Source organism: Somniosus microcephalus, chromosome 19 (genome assembly GCF_052327205.1).
Source record: "Somniosus microcephalus isolate GS21.2 chromosome 19, FLI_Smic_1.0, whole genome shotgun sequence".
Classification (NCBI taxonomy): domain Eukaryota; kingdom Metazoa; phylum Chordata; class Chondrichthyes; order Squaliformes; family Somniosidae; genus Somniosus; species Somniosus microcephalus.
In genome coordinates this window covers 79,835,561-79,860,930 of record NC_141005.1, presented here as the reverse complement: position 1 = coordinate 79,860,930, position 25,370 = coordinate 79,835,561, and the positions used below count along the sequence as shown (strand labels likewise).

Sequence of the window (25,370 nt, the reverse complement as noted above, 5' to 3'; positions counted from 1 at the left end):
ATGGCCATTGCTCCAGCTGATTACTTGGCAGCTTCAAATGTACAGTAAAAGCTCCCACCTGACATCATCACTTTCCTCAGCCACAAGTTGTTTCTCAGTCCATTTCCAGCACAGATTCTGCAGGCGGTCCACTTTCCACTCTCCATCCACTTTTACCACATTATAAGAACTCTCTCACCATTGACAGAATGCTTCTGTCATCTCTACTTCATCTGCTATCCCATCAACATGGGTGTCCTTTATACTGTCTCACCTTGGTCCTCAGAATCCAACCACGATCAGCCCCAACACCAGCAGCACCAACAACAACACCAACCTTCTCCGCAATCACCTGATGCTGCACAGGACAGAGGACATCAGTCCTGCACAGCACAGAGGACATCAGCACATTGCTGCCTGGGAGGTCAGTGATGGCCAGATTTACTTCACTTGACGCTGTACACCCTGGCTGCCACATGACACGCCAGGTTGGCACCACCCCACACCAACACCATAAAGCATCCCTACAATCTCCAAGCCATTCCTTCCACACTCACCACCATTGCTGGGGGTACCATTGTGTCTCACCATTCACTGCAACTCACTAAGCCACTTCCAAAGGTGCACATAAATTTGTCCAAGAACTGAAAGTGTTGAAAATAAAAGTTTCTATGTTTGACAGCACATTAACAGAAACTTTACATGAACATTGGATAGACACCCAAGTGGCTACGCTTGTGTGTTGTTAGTTGGTATGATTGCACTAGGATGAGGGTGAGTGTGCGGGGTGGCTAGTGAGATGGGGAATTGATAATGTAGATAGAGAGGGATGGGTGGAGGTGCAAGGTAAGTTGGTGTAAGGATATGCAGGAGTATGGTAGGGAAGGCAGAGTGATGAGAGGCACAGTAGGATGAGGTTGAGTGTGGCTTTGTACTAACGTTTTGTGATCTAATGAGATCATTGAATCGTTTGCGCCACTGCACCCAGGTCCTCCTGACCACATCCCTGCTTGTGCCCTCCTGTGTAATGTGCAACCAGGCTGTTTTGGTCTCCTGGGGAGGTGTCTTCCGCCCATCGGAAGGGAAGAGGACCTCTCTGCGTGCTCGGACATCCTCCACAAGTATATGGAGGGATTCATGGGCGAACCTGGGTGCAGCCCCCTCTGCCTCCGTGCAGTGATTGGCACTGTTTGCAGTACTTCAATGCTGTAGAACACCGACAGCACAAATGTCAAAAGTAAAGTGGCCATGGTCCCTTTAAGGAAACCGGCTGATGATGCGTCATGAATGATGTCACCAGATCCGCTTCCTCTAATTGGCCCGGGAAATGTGCTGGGCAGGCTTAACGAGCCCTATCAACGTAAATTCATTTTAAACAGCTGAATGGAGCCAGCAGCGGGGCCATGACCCACCACTGATATTTCGCCCATCCCGGACCCGCCGAGGTAAGGAAAATCTCGGCCTTTATGTCTCTCCCAATTTGTAAAATTTAAGATAAAGATATTGTCTCACCATCCAGACCAACTTACAACATAAAAGATATGAAAAATTGTAATGAGCAATCTTTTTTCATTAGATTTTCTGTTACTTTAAGATCTTATTTTAAATAGTGTTGATTACAGCATTTGGGATTGCTGAATAACTGAGCTTAACATTAGCAGAAACGGGCATTAACCCAACATAGTTAATCATCAGTTAATTCCATTCCCTTGCAGTTTCAGGCTGAATTTTTATTTAAATTCCCATTTTATTCCAAAATTGATTTTACTTGACCAGAAGCTTTCGTTCATAATAGTGTTGGAAAACGAGGGAGGATGCAAAACAGTTCTGGGTGGCCAAAGGCATGTTTTTATGCCACTACAGATTCAGCAGAGGCATTCACCAGGATTATTTGGTAATGGGAAGACATACCTACTAGAATTGTTTTTGTTTTCTTGTCAGAATATCAGCTGTGGCTCAGTGGGTAGCTCCTTCACCACTGAGTCAGAAGATTGTCGGTTCAAGTCCCACTCCAGAGATAATCCAGGCTGACACTCCAGTGCAGTACTGAGAGGGAGTGATGCACTGTCAGAGGTGCCGTCTTTCGGATGAAATGCTAAACTGAGGCCCTGCCTCTCAGGTGGATGTAAAAGATCCCATAGCCACCAATCAAAGAAGAGCAGGGGTGTTCTCCCTGGTGTCTTGGTTGATATTTATCCCTCAACCACTATCACTAACACAGATTATCACGTTGCTGTTTGTGGGAGGTTGCTATGTGCAAATTGGTTGCCACATTTCCCTATATTGCAACAGTGACTATACTTCAAAATACTTCATTGGTTGTCCTGAAAATTGCACGTTCTTTCTTTTCTATATAATGTGCATGCGCGTGATTATGTATAGCTACAGATTTTATTTTGCTAGGAGTGTCACTTTCCCAAATCTAGAACCACACAGAGTATAAGATAGGGGCGCGGGGAAACGGGGAATGGGTAGGGGTGGAAAGGGAATTGGTAGGGGTGGAGCAGAGTGAGATTGTGGCTTAAGTTCTTATGTTTGCTTGCTGCTGTTGCAAAGTAATGGAAAACCTTAATAATTAATGGAAAATTTTGATCATGCTCAAAATCAGGGGTGCAGGGAATGAGCCCTGTGCCTAAATGGATAGGCCCGAGGCACACCTAATATAGGTTCTTGGGACTCATTGTCATTGAACCGGTGAGCTGTGGACACCTAATGGGTGTCCGCAGGCAGCTTGCCGGAGAAGAGGCCTTGAAGATTGAGCCGCTGTTAGGGTAAGTTGTTAAACGCTACTTGGCGAGGGGTGCGACCGGGAGAGGGGCGATCAGGAGGGTGGCAGTGGCCGGGATCAGGAAGGATGGCAGGGGTAGTCGAAGTCACGATCGGAGGTGAGCGGTGGCTGGCCGTGGCCCCCGGTTTCATATGGGGTCAGGGGGAGCACTCCTGTGCACACAGCTCCACATTCAGGTAAGTAGTTTTACAAACTTAACTTTTTGGTGGTGACTTGCAGTGGTGCCTTTAATGCCCTGTTAGGCCGCATGTAGACCTGGTTTTCCTTAATGCAGCTGGCGCCAGGGCAAACCAATATTGCGGTGGGGGGGTGCTGAAACAGAAGTTCGGCCCTTTATTTGCATATGCAAAGAGCCTCACGCCTGTTTCAGGCATGTGGCCTAGACACCCATTTCTTTGCCTCTTCCAATATGGCAGGAAGTGCACTTCCAGCTCATAATGAGAGTGCACTTCCTGCCTGCCATCGAATTTCTAGGCCATTGTCTCCATGTCATGAGACAGAGGGGAAAAAAGGTGGAGGAATTGGTCTCTCCTTTCAAAAACAAACTTTTAGAGTTCCCCCAACGGCTGTGAATTTATCCAGTGAGTAGCTGAGCCAGGAAGATCCCAAATTCAATCCCTGGTTCCTAGTGATCTCAGGCAGATGATATCCTACCTTGGAGACAACTAATCATTAAGATTAACAAACAATGCAACTTTGGTTATCCACACATTGATTTATCACATGTTAGTCTGTGGCCCTTAATTCACACTCATGTAAATCAAATTATTGGATAATTCCATTTTTATTAACACAAAAAATCGACATTGAATTATCCAAAGTGGACTGTATGTGATGGTGCACCTTCTTGGAAGTACATGGCACTGAAATAGATTTATTTCACTCATCCTCCCGAATGCTGGAGTCAATTCTTTTCGATTCCTCCTTGTTTATTTTAACCTGTATTTACTGTAAAAAAAAAAAAGTTCCATGTTACAGTATTTTGGGATGAATTACATTACAGTACACTGTATGTCAGGAGATTAGCTGATAACTGTATGGTTCTTACAGCTGCAAGGTCAGTTCCCATTAGTGCAAATAAGTGGTGTTCTGCTGTAGTCAGTACTCACCATGGCATCAGCCAGTATATTAATATTCTTCACTCTCTACATTGGTTTCTACTGCTGCCATTCCATTAAATGTTGATACCAGTCACCACCTGACCGTTTAGTCCTTGGAAACTTCTTCCTTCAATGTTCAGTTTTAGACACTTTTTCTTCCTTTACCAGGTGGGAAAGGTCTATATGAGGCCTTGTGTTGCATATGTTGGCATCAGTAAAGATCCAGTATCTGCTTATTTCAGACTGGGGCCATATCCTGTGCTTCCTCTAATCTTTTTTTTTGGGTGAGCAGCCCCTTTAACGGGCTGCGCGGCCCATTCAAATTTCCGCACATGCACGGTTTTTACACTGTAAAGCCGGCAAGTGGCCTACGGGGGACCTCCAGACTTCTGTGCGGCCGTGCAGCTTAATGGGAACATTGGCCATATCTCTTTAAGTTACACTAATACCAACTGAAGCACCTTCTAGTTGCCAGCAACTCAACCAATATTGACTGCTGGTCCATACTGGTCATTGTCAAAATAAAGCAAGTGGTTGTTATGAGTCTAAAATGGTGACGTATCGCCAAGTTTATTTTAATGACTATAATGCAATCATTCATTCTAAACTGGGCCTCTATTTCCATGAGAACCTTGCCTTGAGTTAGAGCCCTAGATGATGTTGATTTCCCAGCATGGCGAGTTTTCTAGGTTTGTGGGCTTCTATCATTAACAAAGTAAAGTTAGTTGGAAGAACATAGGCTATAAAGAAATAACTTGTATTTATATAGCGCCTTTCATGTCCTCAGGATATCCCAAAGCGCTTCACAGACTAGTACTTTTGAAGTGTAGTCATTGTTGTAATGTAGGGAAATGCCGCAGCCAGTTTGCACACAGCAAGGTCCCGCAATGAGATAAATGATCAGATCTGTTTTTGGTGGTGTTGATTGAGGGATAAATTTTGACCAGGCAATTTGCATCAGTAACAGCCAGACTCAGCAAATCATCTCGCTTTCCCTTAGCCACCTGGAAACTTTGGGGAGCAGTGTGTGATGCAGAAAGCATAAGAGATGGAGGAACTTCAGAAAAGTGAAGTGAGAGAGACTGCCCTTGACATCAAGGCAGCATTTGACAGTGTGGCATTAAGGAACCCTAGTAAAATTGAAATCAATGGGAAAAGGCAGAAAACTCTCCACTGACTGGAGTCATACCTAACACAAAGGAAGATGGTTGTGGTTGTTGGAGGCCAATCATCTCAGCCCCAGAACAATGCTGCAGGAGTTCCTCAGGGCAGTGCCATCGGCCCAACCATCATCAGCTGCTTCATCAATGACCTTTCCTCCAACATAAGGTCAGAGGTGGGGATGTTCATTGATGACTGCACAGTGTTCAGTTCCATTCGCAACTCCTCAGATAATGAAGTAGTCCGTGCCCGTATGCAGCAAGACCTGAACAACATTCAGGCTTGGGCTGATAAATGGCAAGTAACATTCATGCCACACAAGTGTCAGGCAATGACCATCTCCAACTAGAGAGAGTCTAACCACCTCCCCTTGACATTCAACAGCAGTACCATCGTCTAATTCCCCACCATTTACATCCTGGGGGTCACCATTAATCAGAAACTTAACTGGACCAGCCACATAAATACTGTGGCAACAAGAGTGGGTCAGAGGCTGGGTATTCTGCGGCGAGTGACTCACATCCTGACTCCCAAATCATTGCCACCATCTACAAGGCACAAGCCAGGAGTGTGATTAAATACTCTCCACTTGCCTGGATGAGTGCAGCTGCAACAACACTCAAGAAGCTCGACACCATCCAGGACAAAGCAGCCCACTTCATTGGCACCCCATCCACCACCTTAAACATTCACTCCCTCCACCACCGGCACACCGTGGCTGCAGTGTGTACCTTCTACAAGATGCACTCCAGCAACTCACCAAAGCTTCTTCGACAGCACCTCGCAAACCCGCGATCCCTACCACCTAGAAGGACAAGGGCAGCAGGCGTATGGGAACACCACCACCTCCAAGTTCCCCTACAATTCACACACCATCCTGACCTGGAAATATATCGCCGATCCTTCACCATCGCTGGGTCAAAATCCTGGAACTCCCTCCCTAACAGCACTGTGGGAGTACCTTCACCACACGGACTGCACCGGTTCAAATAAGCGGCTCACCACCACCTTCTCAAGGGCAACTAGGGATGGGCAATAAATGCTGGCCTTGCCAGCGACACTCACATCCCATGAATGAATAAAAAAAATACATATTTTTAAGTTTTTCTCCCAATATTACATAAATGCTCTTATATTAGATAAAAGCTCTCAGCTGTGTATTACAGAACCAAAAGCTGTGAATAATGTTCAGTTTTAGACATTGTTTTTCCCTTTACCAGGCGAGAAAGGTCTAAGGTGCCTTACATAGTGCGACAATGTGTGGAAGAGATTGAAAGACGTGGAATGGAGGAAATTGGGATCTATCGAGTTTCGGGAGTTGCAACAGACATTCAGGCCCTCAAAGCTGCTTTTGATGCCAGTAAGTCTTCAGGTTTTGGTGTTCTACATAATGCATGTCCTTTACTGTCAGTTAAAGATGGCTTGGAATTATATCAGAAATTTCTTTTTACTTTTCACATGTAAGGTACAGTAAATTATTTCATCCTGCCATATGGAACAGTATGTCTGCGTGTTAAAGCTGCACATGATCCCAGCTTCTACAAGTTAAAGTATTTTAACATTGTGCCACACTGTCTCTACATAAGAATTAGGAGCAGGCGTAGGCCATACGGCCCTTCGAACCTGCTCCGCCATTCAGTAAGATCATGGCTCATCTTCAACCTCAACTCCACTTTCCCTCCCAAACCCCATATCCCTTGATTCCTCTAGAGTCCAAAAATCTATTTATCTCAGCCTTGAATTTGCTCAATGACTCAGCACCCACAGCCATTTCACAGAATCACAGAAACCCCACAGTGCAGATAGAGGCCATTTCGGCCCATCGAGCCTGCACCGACACATATCCCACCCAATTCCCGGCAACCCCTACACCAACACATATCCCACCCTATCCCCGTAACCCCACGTATTTAATCCCCCTAACACTAAGGGTCAATTTATCATAGCCAATCAACCTAACCCGCACATCTTTGGACTGTGGGAGGAAACCGGAGCACCCGGAGAAAACCCACGCAAACACGGGGAGAATGTACAAACTCCACACAGACAGTCACCCGAGGCCGGATTCGAACCCGGGTCCCTGGCGCTGTGAGGCAACAGTGCTAACCACTATGCCACCGTGCTGCCATTTGGGGTAGAGAATTCCAAAGATTCACAACCCTCTGGATGAAGAAATTCCTTGTCTTCTCAATCTTAAATGGCCGACCCCTTATCCTGAGACTAAACCCCCTCAGAATCTTATATGTTTCAATGAGATCACCTCTCAGTCTTCTAAACTCCAGAGAGTCTCGGCCCAATCTACTTGATCTCTTCTCATAGGACAACCCTCTCATCCCAGGGATCAATCTAGTAGTGAATCTTCATTGCACCACCTCCAAGACAAGTATGTCCTTCCTCAGATAAGGAGACCAAAACTATGCACAGTACTCCAGGTATGGCCTCACCAAAGCCCTGTACAATTGTAGTAAGACATCCTTACTCTTGTATTCCAACCTCCTTGCAATAAAGGCCAACATGCCATTTGCCTTCCAAATTGCTTGCTGTACCTGCATGCTAAGTTTCTGTGTTTCCCATACAAGGACACCTAAATCTCTCTGAACACCAACATTTAAAAAATATTCTTTTTCTATTCTTCCGACCAAAGTGAATAACCTCACACTTCCCCACATTATACTGCATCTGCCACCTTATTGCCCACTCACGTAACCTGTCTATATCCCTTTACAGGCTCTTTGTGTCCTTCTTGCAGCTTACTTTCCCACCTAGCTTTGCATCATCAGCAAACTTGGATACATTGCATTCGGTCCCTTCATCTAGGTCATTAATATAGATTTTAAGTAGCTGAGGCCCAAGCACTGATCCTTGCGGCACCCCACTAGTTACAGCCTGCCAACCGGAAAATGACCCATTTATCCTTACTCTCTGTTCTGTCCGTTAAACAATCCTCTTTCAATGCTAATATATCACCCCCAACCCTATGAACCCTTATCTTGTGCAGCAACCTTTTATGTGGCACCTTATCGAATGCCTTTTGGAAATCCAAATATAACGCATCCACTGGTTCTCCTTTATCTACCCTGCTCATTACATTCTCAAAAAACTCTAATAAATTTGTTAAATATGATTTCCCTTTCATAAAACCATGTTGACTCTGCCTAATCAAAGGGATCTCAGAGTACAAATACACAAATCACTAAAAGTTGCAACACAGGTTAGCAAGGCCATAAAAAAAGCAAACCAAGCACTAGGATTTATTTCTAGAGGGATAGAATTGAAAAGTAGGGAAGTTATGCTAAACCTGTATTGAACCTTGGTTAGACCACACTTTCGAGTGCTGCGTACAGTTCTGGTCGCCATATTATAAAAAGGTTATAGAGGCACTGGAGAGGGTGCAGGGAAGATTTACAAGGATGATACCAGAAATGCGAGGGTTTACATATCAGGAAAGGATGAACATGCTGGGTCTCTTTTCTCTTGAAATAAGAAGGCTGAACAGAGGACTTTAAAATTATGAAAGGTTTTGATAGATTGGATACAGAGAGAATGTTTCCACTTGTGGGGAAGAGCAAAACTAGAGGCCATCAATATAAGATATTCACCAAGAAATCCAATAGGGAATTCAGAAGAAACTTCTTTACCCAAGATTGGTGAGAATGTGGAACTCGCTATCACAGGGAGTGGTTGAAGAGAAAAGTATCGATGCAATTCTGTAAATATTAGTGAGGGGGGCAATCAGCATTTCAGAATAAACTTTCTGTAATTGCTTTTGTAATTTTGTTACTTTGGACAATATATTTAGTTGTCATCAACAACTTGCGTTTATATATCGACTTTAACATAACAAAACATGTCAAGATGCTTCACAGTTAGACCCAAGGATGGGTGGAAGGGCTAGAGGTGATGGCTGAAAGTACTGTAGAAAGGCATAAATTTTAAGGAGGTTTTTGAAAGTGAGCAGGGATGTGGAGCAATCGGTTTAGAAATGGGTGTGAGGCTGTCGAGGGAGTTTAGAGAAGGATGCGGGTGCTGCGGAAGTAGGTAAGGACAGAGATAGGTGATATTTCAGAGTAGCCAGTCTTGCTGAGTGACTGGATGTGGAATTAAAAGCTCAGCTTGGGGTCGAATAAGGCACTGAGTTTATATGTTATATACTGTCAGGTTGAGTTTGAGCAGGGAACCAGTGAGGGCAATGTGATCAGAGTCTGTGGCACAGAGTTTCTAGCAGGACCTGAACAGGTTGGATTTAGTCCTGCCAATGTTGAGCTGCAAAAAGTACTAGCTGATCCACAACTTGATATTAGACAAGCTGTCGAACAGCACAGCGACTATCATGGAATCAAAAAAGAGGTAACACTGAAATCTCTGACATACATATGAAAGCTGACCCCATGCTTATAGATTATGTTACGAGGGGCAGCATATATTAATGAGGAATAAGATGGGGCAAAGATTGAATGTTGGGGCACACCAGAGGTAATCAAGTATGGGAGGAGGACCCGCTGCAGATATGCTGGCTGCATTGGGTTAGTTAGGAATGGAAACTTGTTTAGGCAGTGTCTCGGAGGAGACACAGTGGAGGGGGATGGTTTGGGTGACTGTCTGAAAAGCAGCAAAGAATTTGAAGAGGACAAAGAAGGATAATGCACTGCAATCATAGTTACACAGAATGTCATTGGTCATTTTTAACTGGGACAAGTCTCACTGCTGATGGCAGAAAGGAGACCAAACTGAAGGGTTTTGAAAGGGAGAGGTGGGCACAGAGTTGGATGATGACACATTTTAGGAAGCAGGATTGATGGTCAGATGGTAGTTGAAAAGAATGGAGGGTTCAAGGATAGACTTTTTAAGCAACAAGGTGATTGCAGCAGTTTTGAAGAGACAGGAACAGTGGCTGAGGAGTGGGATCAATTGATGATGTCGGCAAGCATTGGGCCAAGGTTGGGAATTGAGTTGGGAGGGCTCAAATTGGCAAGAGGTGGGTCTCATAGAGAAGATGCATCGGGTGAGTGCTTTCTGGATATAGTTGAGAAGTTATAGTGTTGAGGTTGGAGCTGGGGGCAGGCGTGGTCACAGAGCGCATAAGCTGATGCAGTTTTATGTATAGCCTCAATTTTGGAAACAAATCCAGATGCTGTTTGCAAATGGTGTCAGATATATGGATGGAGATGACTGGGGAGGGAGGTTGAAGAAGGTAGTTAGTAGTGGAGAAGGGGAGTATAGGATTTTCAAGGCTCTCCAAGATGATCTAGGAGTAATAAGATATATATGGCCCAGAAATTCGGGTTGGAGGCTTCCCGCGGGTGCAAGCCCCCGACTTGCACTTACCTAGCGCACCAGCCGTTGAGCTGTGGGCCCGCGTGGGATTCCGATCCTGGGCCTCCTCCAACTGCAGGCGCGCAGTGCTTGCGTATCCCAGGGGCGCAGTTAGTTCGATGCGTCCCCAGGGATCACGTGGGCCATGGAGAGCCAATGGTAGCAGGGAATGCTTCATTCATAAGTTTGACGGGAAGAGCTGTCAAACCTATAAATACTATAAGCCCCAAAACATCACTAAAACTTCAAAGAATTTTTTTTTTTAATCACATTTTTAAAATAACTATAAATTATATAAAATAACTATTTTAAACAATTAAAATTTTTGAAAAAATTAATTACATTTTCTAACGGGGCTAAAAATAAATTTACCTTTCTTTAGAGTATTTAAAAATAATAAACCTGTAGAAAAAATGTTTCAATTTTAATTAATTCACCACTTACCTTGTTAAAAGCAGGCCTTGCGCCTGCTTTTTATATGTGTAACTCCTGGAGACTTACCCTCCCGGAAAAACCTGGGGAAAAAACGTAAGTTCAATGGGCACGCGCTGTCTCTCCAGCGCATGCATTCCACCTCGGAACCCCTTCTTTCAAGGGAACGGAAGTTCCGGTTTCCCGCGCATGCGCAGTGCATGCACGAAACCGGAACTTCCATTGGGCTTACGGGTGAGTACCCCGTGCGTACTCACCCGTGGAGACCCGAATTTCTGGGCCATAGAGAGGAACAGGTGATATTTTTTAAGATGGCTGAGTCTGATCTGGCGATCAACAATCAAATTGGTTGTGCCATTGAGCCTGCAGCCCTTGGATTTGAGGACAAGAAGATGGTGTTACTGGGGTTTGGCAGGAATGAGACACCATGACCGATTTGTTGAAGCAAGAACATCGAAAGCAGAAATAAGGGGAGTGTGGCGTCAGTTGATGGAGGCAATGCCAGACCCATCACCATGTCAGGTGTAGGGCAGCTAGGTCTTCTCCAGGAGCAAAGGATGCTGGTGAGAGTGAAGAACCAGACAGAAGGGTGTAGCAATGTAAACAAGGAAGCGAGCAGTGGTAATGAGGCCTCATCATTTTGGGGTTGTGGCAGGTATGGGTGGAAGTGTTTATGTCCAGGGTGAGATAGTGTGAGGGCAGAGAAGAGGGAACTAGGGAAATTTAGGTGTAGGTTTGAAGTCACTGCAAAGAATGAGCAAGGAAAATGAGAGGTTTTCAGTGAGGATATCACCACGGGCTTTGGAGGACAGTGGATAAAAACCTTTAAAGGGAAGTTGGAGGGCTGGTAAAAGATGTAGTGCTCTAATGGGAAGGAGCCAAAGGAGTAGGGGGACTGGTCAATGTAGGACCCGGGGATGAGCTGTTCATTGCTACCACAACCACATGGGGTGCGATACAAGTTACAGTACAACATGTAGCAGGCAACATGGGTGGTGTGGCATGGGGAACTGGGACAAGGAGACAACACAAAAAAAAATCTCTGGATGTTGCCATATTTTATTTAAGGTTCCTACTTTTTCCCAGTCCACAACCAGACTGGGTAGGACCATGAAATTGGATTTGATGTTTCCTTTGTTGATGGAGATAATGTTAATAATGCTAGCAGATCTCCTGTGGGGTTGCTCATAGTGAGGTGAGTGACCATAGTTGTAGGCACTTCAGTAGTTATGTTGTTAGAAGCAAGATCCCTCTCTCAACTAGGCAAAAGGATCAGCTGGGTGTGGTTAAAACAGAGGCAGTTGCATCACTGCTAGCTGCAATATCAAATTGTCAAAGAAAAATACGTCTGTATTTACCTAACCTTTATTGCAAACCAGCTTACCACTTCCTGCTTTAACCAACAATTTTTCTAAACCCAACATTAATATTTTACTTTACAGTTCATTCTATGTTTCCTTCATATTTAGAGGTAAGTGCAGAAAGTACTAAACAATTTATTGGTTTTGGCTTTTGCATTGTGGAGATGGGGGGGTTGGGGGGCAGTGGATTGGCTAATCCCTGAAAACGGGCCTGGGATCGTGGTGCGCGATTAACCCGTGCCCGTTCATTGCATTTCAGGCAGCATGTTAAATTCGTGCTGCCTGCTGTTTTACATGATTTCTGCATGCAGCCAGCGCGCTACCCGCGCTGTTCATTGGCTGCACGCATCGGCAGGGGGCCTGATATCGCGAGTGGCTGGCGCTACTTAAAGGCAGCCTGCACCTCTTAAAGGGGAGGTGTATTGTGGCTGCAAGAAGTGGTAGGAGATTTTTCAAAAGGCAATCTGGGCTGTGATACTTTGAGCAATGGCTGAACATGCGAGAGAACGAGCACCAAGCTTTTCAGACAATGCACTGGAAGTCTTGGTGGAAGAGGTGGAAAGAAGGAGAAAAGTCCTGTCTCCGCAGGGGGGCAGGAGGCCCTCCAGACAGATGCTCAGGAGGTAGTGGGAACAAGTAGTGATGGCGGTCAATGCCAGGCGTGTTGCTCCGAGAACATGGATGTAGTGCAGGAAGAAGTTTAACAATCTCAAGATCAGTAAGTTCATCTTCAAATGGCATATCCTACCAACTGCACCACTAGCTTCAGCCAATGCTCAATCCACTACACCTCCATCACCCACCTACCAGCTTGCCGGAGGGCGAGTTGGCACACTAGTACTGCTGCAGAGGACTCAGATGAGGACTTTGATGGGCCAGGCTACAGAAGAAGGTTGGTGAGTGTACATAACCAAATGCTTGGTGCACTGGAAAGGCTGCTAGAAAGCCTGCGCTCAATGTCGAGGAGCATGTTGACGTCCAGCACCAACTTGGCACAGGGCTTGTGCAAACCTTGTAGCCAACATGGAATGGATGGTCACCTCCATCAGCACACCTGTGGATGTACACATGATGCAGCATCTGATGGCCGATGTCAGCATAAACAGCTTCCAATTCAGCACAAGCAGCTTCCATCAAAGGTCTGTGTGCTGCAGGGGAAGCTCAGACTGCTGCCAGCATGGCTCTGAATGTACTGTTCAAAAGGGCTTCCAGGGCATCATAGCAGCCCATCAATCTATTCTCTAACAGATCAGTAGGATTGCTGAGCTGCTGCCCTGGGAGAGTAGCAGCGATCCATGGAGCACAAACCTGCTTTCCCCTCTTAGGAAGACAGCACTCCTACTCTCACCCCTGCCACTCCGCCAGTGCCTTTGCTGTTGCCCGTCAGCCAACCAGCCCAGACTACTGATGCCCAGGCTGAGATGGTGCAATCTGAAGCTGGGCCTTCTAGGTCCAGAGCTGCTCGATGTCACCCTCCAAGGAAGGCCACCTGCAGTCTCCTCAATTGGAGGTCAGCAGTCTTCCACCACCCATCCTGCAGCTACTGGGGAAACATCGAAACATAGAAGATAGGAGTAGGCCATTCGGCCCTTCGAGCCTGCTCCGCCATTTAATGAGATCATGGCTGATCATCCAAATTCCGTACCCTGTCCCTGCTTTCCCCCCATATCCCTTGATCCCTTTAGCCTTAAGAAATATATCTAACTCCTCCTTGAATATATTTAATGAATTGGCCTCAAATGCCTTCTGTGGTGGAGAATTCCACAGGTTCACCACACTCTGGGTGAAGAAATTCTTCCTCATCTCAATCCTAAATGGCTTACCCCTTATCCTTAGACTGTGACCCCTGGTTCTGGACTCCCCCGCCATCGGGAACATCCTTCCTGCATCTAGTCTCTCTAGTCCTGTTAGAATTTTATAAGTTTCAATGAGATCCCCTCTCATTCTTCTAAACTCTAGCGAATATAAGCTTAATCGACCCATCTCTCTTCATATGTCATTCCTGCCATCCCAGGTATCAGTTTGGTGAATCTTCGCTGCACTCCCTCCATGGCAAGAACATCCTTCCTCAGATAAGCCGACCAAAACTGCACACAATACTCCAGGTGTGGTCTCACCAAGGCCCTGTACAACTGCAGCAAGACATCCTTGCTCCTCTACTCGAATCCTCTCGCTATGAAGGCCAACATACCATTTGCCTTCTTAACCGCCTGCTGCACCTGCATGTTTACCTTCAGCGACTGGTGCACAAGGACACCCAGGTCTCGTTGCACTTCCCCTTTTCCCAATCTATTGCTGTTCAGATAATAATCTGCCTTCCTGTTTTTGCCACCAAAGTGGATAACCTTGCATTTATCCACATTATACTGCATCTGCCCAATCACCCAACCTGTCCAAATCATACTGGAGTTTCTCTGCATCCTCCTGACAGCACACACGCCCACCCAGCTTTGTGTCGTCTGCAAACTTGGAGATATTACATCTAGTTCCCTCGTCCAGATCATTAATATATATTGTGACTAGCTGGGGTCCTAGCACTGATCCCGGCGGTACCCCACTAGTCACTGCCTGCCACTTGGAAAAAGACCCATTTATTCCAACTCTTTGCTTCCTGTCTGCCAACTAGTTCTCCATCCAAGTCAGTACCTTACCCCCAATCCCATGTGCTTTAACTTTGCACACTAATCTCTTATGCGGGACCTTATCAAAAGCCTTCTGAAAGTCCAAATACACCACATCCACTGGTTCTCCCTTATCTATTCTACCAGTCACCTCCTCAAAAAATTGCAGTAGATTAGTCAAGCATTATTTACCTTTTGTAAATCCATGTTGACTTTGTCCGATCCTGTCGCTGTTTTCCAAGTGCTCTGCTATTACATCTTTTATATAATGGACTCTAGCATTTTCCCCACTACCGATGTCAGGCTTACTGGTCTATAATTCCCTGTTTTCTCTCTACCACCTTTTTTAAATACATTAGCTACCCTCCAATCCATGGGAACTGTTCCAGAGTCTATAGAATTTTGGAAGATGACCAGCAATTTCTAGGGCCATTTCCTTAAGTACCCTAAGATGTAGATTATCAGGCCCTGGGGATTTATCGGCCTTCAATCCCGTCAATTTCCCTAACACCATTTCCCTACAAATATTGATTTCATTCAGTTCCTCCCTCTCATTAGACCCTCTGTTCCCTAACATCTCTAGGAGTTATTTGTGTCCTCCTTTGTGAAGACAGAACCAAAGTATGTATTTAATTGGGCTGCCATTTCTTTGTTCCCCATTATAAATTCCCCTGATTCTGACTACAAGGGACCTACGCATGACTTCACCAATCTTTTTCTCTTCACATATCTATATAAGCATTTACACTCAGTTTTTATGTTCCCTGCATACTCTCATACTCTATTTCCCCCCTCTTAATTAATCCCTTTGTCCTCCTTTGCTGAATCGTAAACCGCTCCCAATCCTCAGGTTTACTGCTTTTTCTGGCCAATTTTTATTTTTATGTGTTCTCCTTGGATCTTATGCTATCCCTAATTTCCCTTGTTAGCCACGGTTGAGTCACCTTTTTTGTTTTATTTTTATGCTAAACAGGGATGTACAAATTCTGTAGTTCATCCTGCCATTGCCGATCCACCATCAACTCTTTAAGTAACATTCCCCAATCCATCCTAGCCAACTCGCGCCTCATACCATCATACTTTCCTTTATTTAAATTCAGGACCCTAGTCTCTGAGTCAACTACTTCACTCTCCATCTTAATGAAGAAATCTATCATATTATGATCGCTCCTCCCCAAGGGGCCTCGCACAACAAGATTGCTAATTAATCCTTTCTCATTACATAATACCCAGTCTAAGATGGCCTGATCTCCAGTTGATTCCTTGACACATTGGTCCAGGAAACCATCCCGTATACACTCCAGTAATTCCTCCTCCACAGCATTGTTACTAATTTGGTTAGCTCAATCTATATGTAGATTAAAGTCACCCATGATAACTGTTGTGCCCTTATTGCACGCGTATCTAATTTCCCGTTTAATGCCATCCCCAACCTCAGCATTACTGTTTGGGTGTTTGTATATAACTCCCACTAACGTTTTCTGCCCCTTGGTATTTCTCAGTGCTACCCATACAGATTCCACATCATCGGAGCTAATATCCTTCCTTATTATTGTGTTAATCTCTTTAACCTGCAATGCTACCCTACCTCCTTTTCCTTTTTGCCTGTCCTTCCTGAATATTGAATATCCCTGGATGTTGAATTCCCAGCCTTGGTCACCCTGGAGCCATGTCTCCGTAATCCCAATTATATCATATCCGTTTACATCTATTTGCGCAGCTAATTCATCCACCTTATTACAAATGCTTCTCGCATTAAGACACAAAACCTTCAGGCTTGTTTTTTTAATACTCTTAGTCCTTTTAGAATTATTATTTACTGTGGCCCTGATTGATTTACACCCTTGATTTCTCTGCCTTCCACTTTTGCTTTTCTCCTTCCTGTCTTTTGCTTCTATCCTTGCTTCCCTTTCCTCTGTCTCCCTGCACAGGTTCCCAACCCCCTGCCATTTTAGTTTAAACCCTCCCTAACAGCACTAGCAAACACTACCCCTAGGACATCAGTCCCGGTCCTGCCCAGGTGCAAACTGTCCAGTTTGTACTGGTCCCACCTCCCCAGAACCAGTTCCAATGTCCCGGGAATTAGAATCCCTCCCCCTTGCACCATTCCTCTAGCCATGTATTCATCTGAAATATCCTTCTATTTCTACTCTGATTAGCACGTGGCACTGGTAGCAATCCTGAGATTACTACCTTTGAGGTCCTATTTTTTAATTTGCCTCCTTACTCCCTATATTCAGCTTTTAGGACCTCATCCTGTTTTTTACCTATATCGTTGGCACCTATATGCACCACGACAACTGGCTGTTCACCCTCCCCCTCCAGAATGCCCTGCAGCCGCTCCGAGACATCCTTGACCCTTGCACCAGGGAGGTAACATACCATCCTGGAGTCTCGTTTGCGGCCGTAGAAATGCCTATCTATTCCCCTTACACTAGAATCCCCTATCACTATAGCTCTCCTGCTCTTTTTCCTCCCGTCCTGTGCAGCAGAACCACCCATGGTGCCAGGAAGTTGGCGGCTGCTGCTGCCTTCCCCCGATAAGCCATCTCCCCCAACAATATCCACCCACCTCTGTTTGAGAGGGGGGTGGCCACAGGGGACCCCTGCACTACCTGCCTGCGCCTAGTACTCTGCCTGGCGGTCACCCATTCTCTTCCTGCCTGTGCAGCCTTTACCTGTGGTGTGACCAACTCCCTAAACGTGCTATCCACGACGTCCTTAGCATCGCAAATGCACCAGTATGTACCATTTGCAGCTCCAGCGCCGCAATGCGGTCTGCCAGTAACTGCAGCTGGATACACTTCCCGCACACATGGTCGTCAGGGACACAGAAAGTGTCCCTGATTTCCCACATAGTGCAGGAGGAGCATGCCACTGAGCCGAGCTGTGCTGCCATGACTTACCCTTTAATTAATTCAAATTAAATTAAATCAAATCAACACCACAAATTACACTACAATTAAATGATATACTCAAGGGCCCTTGTTTACTAGCGCACAACAGAGACCTTAGAAACTGTAAACCACAAAAATTAAGACCTTCTAAACTTTATAAACTGTTAACCTTAACTGTCAAACTATAGAGTAGTATAAATACTCACCTGGCCGTACTCCCAATCAGCTGCTTCCTCTCGCCCGCATCACTTTTTGAATCGTGACGTGGCTCTGGAATGCCGCCGCCGGTCTGCAAGATTGGTAAGCCTCTGAAAAAAGCCCGCGAAAGTGAGTTTAAATACTCACTGTACCGCCGTTCTCCTGCTGCTCCCGACACCGGCACTAGGAAAGGCAAAGGCACATGGAAGACGAGCACGAAAGGAATGTACAAGGTTGCTTAGTTTATTTTTGTGTGCATTATGTAATAATTGAATTTATAAATTTGGATTGCAATGTGCATTTTCTGGTGGTTTTATTTTTGTGTTGTCGGAAAGGGGACGATGTGATGGCCAGTGATAGAGGAAAGGTAAGGAGCGTGGGACTGTTGGTGAATGGGGAGGTGTGGTTCAGGTTACTGGTATCACTCATTAATTATTTGATCACTTAGAGCCTGGGCAGAAAGTGGCTGTCTGCATTTTAGTCTCCCTTCTCCTTCCTCCTCCTACTCCTCCTCCTCTTGTGTTCCTGCTCCTCAGCTTCTTGCCTGATGGATGGTGGCAAGGGCTGTTCCCTCATAATGGTGAAGTTGTGCAGCATGCAACATACTACCACAAATCTTGATATCTGCTCCACTGAGTATTGCAGGGCTCCTCTGGAGCGGTCCAAGTAGTGAAAGCATTGCTTGAGGACACCGATGGTATCCACTGGTCATGTGCATTCCCTTAGTGCCTGTAATCATTGTGCCTTTGCCTGTCCAATGCTCCTACGCAGTGCTACCCCAGTGGCTGCAGCATGGCTGATAAAGGCTGCTGACTTTGTGTGGAGGAGACTGCAGATGGCCTTGGAGGAAGACCTCGAGCAGCTCTGGGCCTAGAAGGCCCGGCTGCGGACCGCATCATCTCGGCATGGCTACCTGCAGGCTGGGCTGACTGACTGACAGGCAACGGCAAGGGCACTGGCGGAGTGGCAGTGGTGGGAGGACAAATACTGTCATCGTGAGAGAGGACAACATGGGCGGCATCTCAGCAATTCTAATAATCTATTGAAGGACAGATTGCTGGACTGCTGTGACACCCTGCAAGGTAGCAAGACCCTTTGAACCCTGTAATCCACAGCCACGATGGCAGCAGTCTGAGTTTCCACTGCAGCACTCAGATGTTGATGGCTGCTGCTTGTGCTGCAGTGGAAGCTGAGACATCAGCCATCAGACACTGCATCATGGTTGGGTCCACAAGTGTGATAATGGAGTTGGCCACCACTTCCATGCTGGAATGGATGTGCTCCAAGCTCTGCGGAAAGCCCTGTGCCAAGCTGGTGCCAGACTCCTCCATGCTCCTTGACATTGCACGCAGGCTTTCTGGCAGGCTTCCCAATGTACCAAGCATTTCATTGTGCATACCCATCAGCCTTCTTCTGTAGCCTGCCCCATTGAAGTCCTCATCTGAGTCCTTGGCAGCGGAGCCCGTGTGTGAGCTATCCTTGCCCTCTGTCCTGGCTGCAGCGCACTCGTGCCCGGTGTGTCTCCACGTGCAGATCCCGCTTCTATGCTATCCTCTAAATTACGCGCAGTGCCAGTATCTGAGCTGGTGGCTGCAATTGTCAAAACGAGTCACGATGTGTTTTCATCATCACTGTCTTCCTGCTGTTCCACCACTGCCTGAGCAGGTTGCACTTCTTGGGTATCTGAAAAGAGAAAGGCACTAAGGTAGGGTTGTGATAAGGGTGGAGGGAAGTGAGGGGTGCATGCTTACACCTTGTGCAGCTTGTAAGTCAAAGAGATTGTGGGATGAGGGGGAAGTGGCATGTGAGAAGGAGGAGTAGGTATGAGGACACCGTCATCTTTGATGGTTTCAGCCCCGCCACTAGCCATGGCTTCAGCAATGGCCATTCCAATAATGGCCAGCACTGTCTCCTCCATGGGGTTCGGACTTGCAGGCGCCTGTCCCAGCCCGTTACCTCCTGCTGCCTCTGGTGGTGCACCACCTTGTCCTGCAAAAGAGAGGGAAGTGTGTTAGTGAGTGTGGTGCAATCTGTTTGTGTGATGTGGTTGTCATGGTTACATCACTGGCAGTGTGTGCAGGCTGTGAGATGTGGGTGTGAGGCTTGCAGCAGTGCTAAGTGGGTGAGGTGAAGCTATGAATGTTAGGTATGAGTCCTGATTATGGAGATTGTTGATAGGTGAGTGATGGGGATGTGGTGAATTGAGCAGTGGCTGAGGCTAGTGGTGCAGTTGGTAGGATACGGCATTTGAAGATACATTCACTGACCTTGACCACTCATGTGAGGTCGTTGAACGTCTTGCGGCACTGCATCCTGGTCCTCGAGGCTTGAGTCTTGGCATTGACTGCCATGGCTATCTGCTCCCACAGCCTTCTGAGCGTGTCTGGAGGGCCTCTTGGTCCCCTGCGGATAAAGCACATCTCTCTTACTTTTCACCTCCTTCACCAAGGCCTCCAGTGCAGTATCTGTAAACCTTGGAGCGAGGTCTCTCCCAAATGGTGCCATTCTTCACTGTTTCCCAGATCAGATTCACTTTCTGAATGACTGCCAGCCCCTGCTCCAGCCACACTGCACCTCCCATTTAAGAGGTGCAGGCTAGCTTTAACTGGTACTAGCAAGTTGCGATTTTGGGCCCCCTTTTGAACAGCGTGATTAGCACTGACTGCATGCTGAAATCGTCCTACACCATCCCAGTGCCTGTTTTTGGGGGCTATCAAATTTAGCCCCCTATGTCTCATAGTCCTTGGTTCAAAACCTCACTGCCCTTCTGTCTCTTGGTCACTTTTCTGTTAATTCTGACCCCAGAAAACAGAGGGCTGGTGTCTCGGACTCTCTCGAACTTTTTCCTGTGCGTTGATTCACCAGCAGGGTTACCAACCAAGCAGTATCTTCTCTGCAGGTCACCATGAATAGAACCATCCTCACACAACATTATTTGTTGGCCATCTGAGGTGAGATGGCAAATTACTTACGTTCCCTGATCACCTTGACTAATGGGCCTGGGATATGACAATAGAAATTGAATTCTGCTGAATATATATTTTTTACTGCTGTTGATACTAAAGTTCTTATGAAGCATGATTAAATTTAAAGCGATAGCCACCATGCCAAATCTAGACATACCTATGGTATGTACTCTTCGAACCACTTTGAAAGCGTGAGTCTATGTTTCCTCCATGGAAAACTGCACTCTCTTGGCTCTGAGTTATGAGCTGCAACATACTGTAGATCAGCCATCTTTGATTTGGCATTTGTCCTCGAGACTCACCTGGAAATTTTAACCAAATATCACCACCAAGTTTCATTTGGCTGGTTCGTGTGTCAGTCAGGTTCCACGTGCAAGGCAGCTACATGGAACTACAATTGGGTAAGAGCTCGGGGCTCAGGAGGGGAAAATCAGCCAAGGTTGCCACTCCTGATCTCCATTCAATGACCCCTGCTGGAAGGTGATTGTGCACAGATGTCAAGTTCAGCTTTCATGCCCCTCCATTGTCCAGACCTGTACATAGAAACATAGAGGATAGGAGCAGGAGCAGGCCATTCGGCCCTTCGAGCCTGCTCCGCCATTTAATGAGATCATGGCTGATCATCCAAATTCAGTACCCTGTCCCTGCCTTCTCCCCATATCCCTTGATCCCTTTAGCCTTAAGAAATATATCCAACTCTTTCTTGAATATATTTAATGAACTGGCCTCCACCGCCCTCTGTGACAGAGAATTCCACAGGTTCACCACTCTCTGGGTGAAGAAATTCCTCCTCATTTCAGTCCTAAATGGCTTACCCCTTATCCTTAGACTATGACCCCTGGTTCATCCTTCCTGCATCTAGTCTGTCCAGGCCTGACAGAATTTTATAGGTTTTGATGAGATCCCCTCTCAATCTTCTAAACTCCAGTGAGTATAAGCCCAATCGACATAATCTCTCCTCATACGGCATTCCTGCCATCCCAGGTATCAGCCTGGTGAATCTTCGCTGCACTCCTTCCATGGCAAGAATGTCCTTCCTCAGGTAAGGCGACCAAAACTGCACACAATACTCAAGGTGCGGTCGCACCAAGGCCCTGTACAACTGTAGCAAGACATCCTTGTTCCTGTACTCGAACCCTCTTGCTACGAAGGCCAACATACCATTTGCCACCTTAACCGCCTGCTGCACCTGCATGCTTACCTTCAGCGACTGGTGCACAAGAACACCCAGGTCTCGTTGCACTTCCCCTTCTCCCAATCTATTGCCATTCAAATAATCTGCCTTCCTGTTTTTGCCACCAAAGTGGATAACCTCACATTTATCCACATTATAGTGCATTTGCCATGTTTCTGCCCAATCGCCCAACCTGTCCAAATCGTACTGGAGTTTCACGACATCCTCCTCACAGCATACCCTCCCACCCAGCTTTGTGTCGTCTGCAAATTTGGAGATATTACATCCAATTCCCTCGTCCAGATCATTAATATATATTGTGAACAGCTGGGGTCCTAGGACCGATCCTTGCGGTACCCCACTAATCACTGCCTGCCACTCCGAAAACGACCTGTTTATTCCAACTCTTTGCTTTCTGTCCGCCAACCAGTTCTCTATCCAAGTCAATACCTTGCCCCCAATCCCATGTGCCTTAATTTTGCACGCTAACCTCTTATGAGGGACCTTATCGAAAGCCTTCTGAAAGTCCAAATACACCACATCCACTGGTTCTGCCTTATCTATTTTACCAGTTACATCCTCAAAAAATTCCAGTAGATTAGTCAAGCATGATTTACCTTTTGTAAATCCATGTTGACTTTGTCCGATCCTGTCACTGCTTTCCAAGTGCCCTGCTATTACATCTTTTATAATGGACTCTAGCATTTTCCCCACTACCGATGTCAGGCTTACCGGTCTATAATTCCCCGCTTTTTCTCTACCACCTTTTTTGAATAGTGGGGTAACATTAGCTACTCTCCAATGCATAGGTACTGTTCCAGAGTCTATTGAGTTCTGAAAGATGACCAGCAATGCATCTACTATTTCTAGGGCCACTTCCTTAAGCACCCTGGGATGTAGATTATCAGGCCCTGGGGATTTATCGGCCTTCAGCCCCATCAATTTTCCTAACACCATTTCCCTACAAATACTGATTTCTTTCAGTTCCACCCTTTCATCAGACCCTATGTTCCCCGGCATCTCTGGGAGGTTATTTGTGTCCTCCTTTGTGAAGACAGAACCAAAATATGTATTTAGTTGGTCTGCCATTTCTTTGTTCCCCATTATAAATTCCCCTGATTCTGACTGCAAGGGACCTACGCTTGACTTCACCAATCTTTTTCTCTTCACATATCTATAAAAGCTTTTAAAGTCAGTTTTTATGTTCCCAGCAAGCTTACTCTCATATTCTATTTTCCCTTTCTTAATTAATCCCTTTGTCGTCCTTTGTTGAATCCTGAACTGCTCCCAATCCTCAAGATTATTGCTTTTTCTGGCCAATTTATATGTCCTCTCCTTGGATCTTATGCTATCCCTAATTTCCCTTGTTAACCACGGTTGAGTCACTTTTTTTGTTTTATTTTTATGCCAAACTGGGATGAACAAATTCTGTAGCTCATCCATTCGGTCTTTGAATGTTTGCCATTGCCTATCCACCGTCAACCCTTTGAGTGCCATTCCCCAATCAATCCTACCCAACTCGCTCCTCAGACCATCGTAGTTTCCTTTATTTAAATTGAGGTCCCTAGTCTCTGAGTCAACTACTTCATTCTCCATCTTAATGACGAATTCGATCATATTATGATCGCTCCGACCCAAGGGGCCTCATTCAACAAGATTGCTAATTAATCCTTTCTCGTTACATAATACCCAGTCTAAGATGGCCTGATCTCTGGTTGGTTCCTCGACATATTGGTCCAGGAAACCATCCCGCATACATTCTAGGAATTCCTCCTCCACAGTATTGTTACTAATTTGGTTGGCCCAATCTATATGTAGATTAAAGTCACCCATGATGACTGCTGTGCCCTTATTGCACGCTTCTTTAATTTCCCTTTTAATGCCATCCCCAACCTCCGCCTTACTGTTTGGAGGTCTATATACCACTCCCACTACATGAAGAAGGGCAACTGGGTGAGGCAGCGGTGGGTTGGTAATTTCCGTGGGACCTCACTGAGCATGGGTCAATGAGAGGAGGGGAGAAAATTAACAACAAATTGGGAAACGAGTTCACAATAAGGCTGATCTGAACCATTTCTATACATCTGTGGTCATAGTTGGTCCATTTCTTCAAAAACAGTGACATAATTGTCGATTACAAATTCAAATACTCAAATAAAGTAAATGATACTGCAACCCACACATTTCCTTTTTTGTGAAAAAGGGAATTTTCTTCAGTATTCTAAATTGGTTCTGTGAGAATTTCACAGCTACACACAAGCATACCATTTTCTAGCTATATGTATCTGACCTTTCAGCTATCGCAGCCTTTATACAGTAGTTAGACTCATAGAATAGTACAGCACAGAATGAGGCAATTCGAGTCTGCGCCAGCTCTTTCGAAGAGCAATTCAGTTAGTCCTACTCCCCCACTCTTTCCCCATATCCCTGCAATTTTTTTCTCCTTCAAGTATTTAGGCTACTATTGAATCTGTGTCCACCACCCTATCAGGCAGTACATTCCAAATCCTAACCACTCGCTGCGTAGAAAAGATTTTCCTCCTGTCGCTTCTGGATCTTTTACCAATCTGTGCCCTCTGGTTATCGACACTTCAGCCATTGGAAACAGTTTCTATTCATTTCCTCTATCTAAACCCTTCATGATTTTAAACGCCTCTATAAAATCTCCTCTTCGCCTTCTCTGCTCTAAGAAGAACAACCCCAGCTTCTCCAGTCTATCCACGTAACTGGAATTCCTTCATCCCTGGCCAACTACATGAGATTTCTGTTTGTGCAGCAAATGGGTTGCTGATTCAGCACAGGTTCCATTTTTAAAGCTGACAAAAAGCTTCCATCACTTGTATTTACCAAAAATATTTCCCCCACCCGATTTTTGCTTTATCTATATGTGTTCAGTGCATTTATCCGTCTTCAGTTTATTTAAACATATCTGAAAATGTATTTCTCATTGCAGATAATAAAGATGTCTCCGTGATGATGAGCGAAATGGATGTTAACGCCATCGCAGGAACCTTAAAGCTTTATTTCCGAGAGCTGCCTGAGCCTCTTTTCACAGACGAGTTGTACCCTAACTTTGCTGAGGGCACTGGTAAGTCACAAGAGGAATGCTCCCCTCTTGCCTCGGAAGAGCTGATTTCTTACACTGTTGATCTTTTTGGTCTTGCACTGGAAACTAATTTGTGATCTTTCTCCCCCCCTCCCCCAGTTTTTTTTTTGTACTCTGTATATCTCATCCCACCTGAGAGGGCAGTCACACAACCTGATCCCTGACCTCAGCTCAAGCCACTCAACAGCTAGCCAATACCAGAGCCACACCAGCTGCTAGTGTAGCTCCTCTACATAATCCCCTCCCATCCTGTCTCACACACTCACCACCCCCC

General features: G+C 45.8%; 1 protein-coding gene across 5 annotated transcripts in view; it reads left to right on the top strand.

The window, feature by feature from the left end:
• The window catches only part of LOC147104952 (breakpoint cluster region protein), an 859,255-nt gene that overhangs the window by 815,589 nt on the left and 18,296 nt on the right, over positions 1-25,370 (top strand). For all 5 annotated transcript variants that reach the window (XM_085962106.1, XM_085962101.1, XM_085962100.1 and 2 more), the window contains 2 exons: positions 6,249-6,388; positions 24,944-25,078. In XM_085962106.1, coding sequence (XP_085818232.1) covers positions 6,249-6,388; positions 24,944-25,078 — 275 coding nt within the window. The remainder of the gene's footprint in view (positions 1-6,248; positions 6,389-24,943; positions 25,079-25,370) is intronic.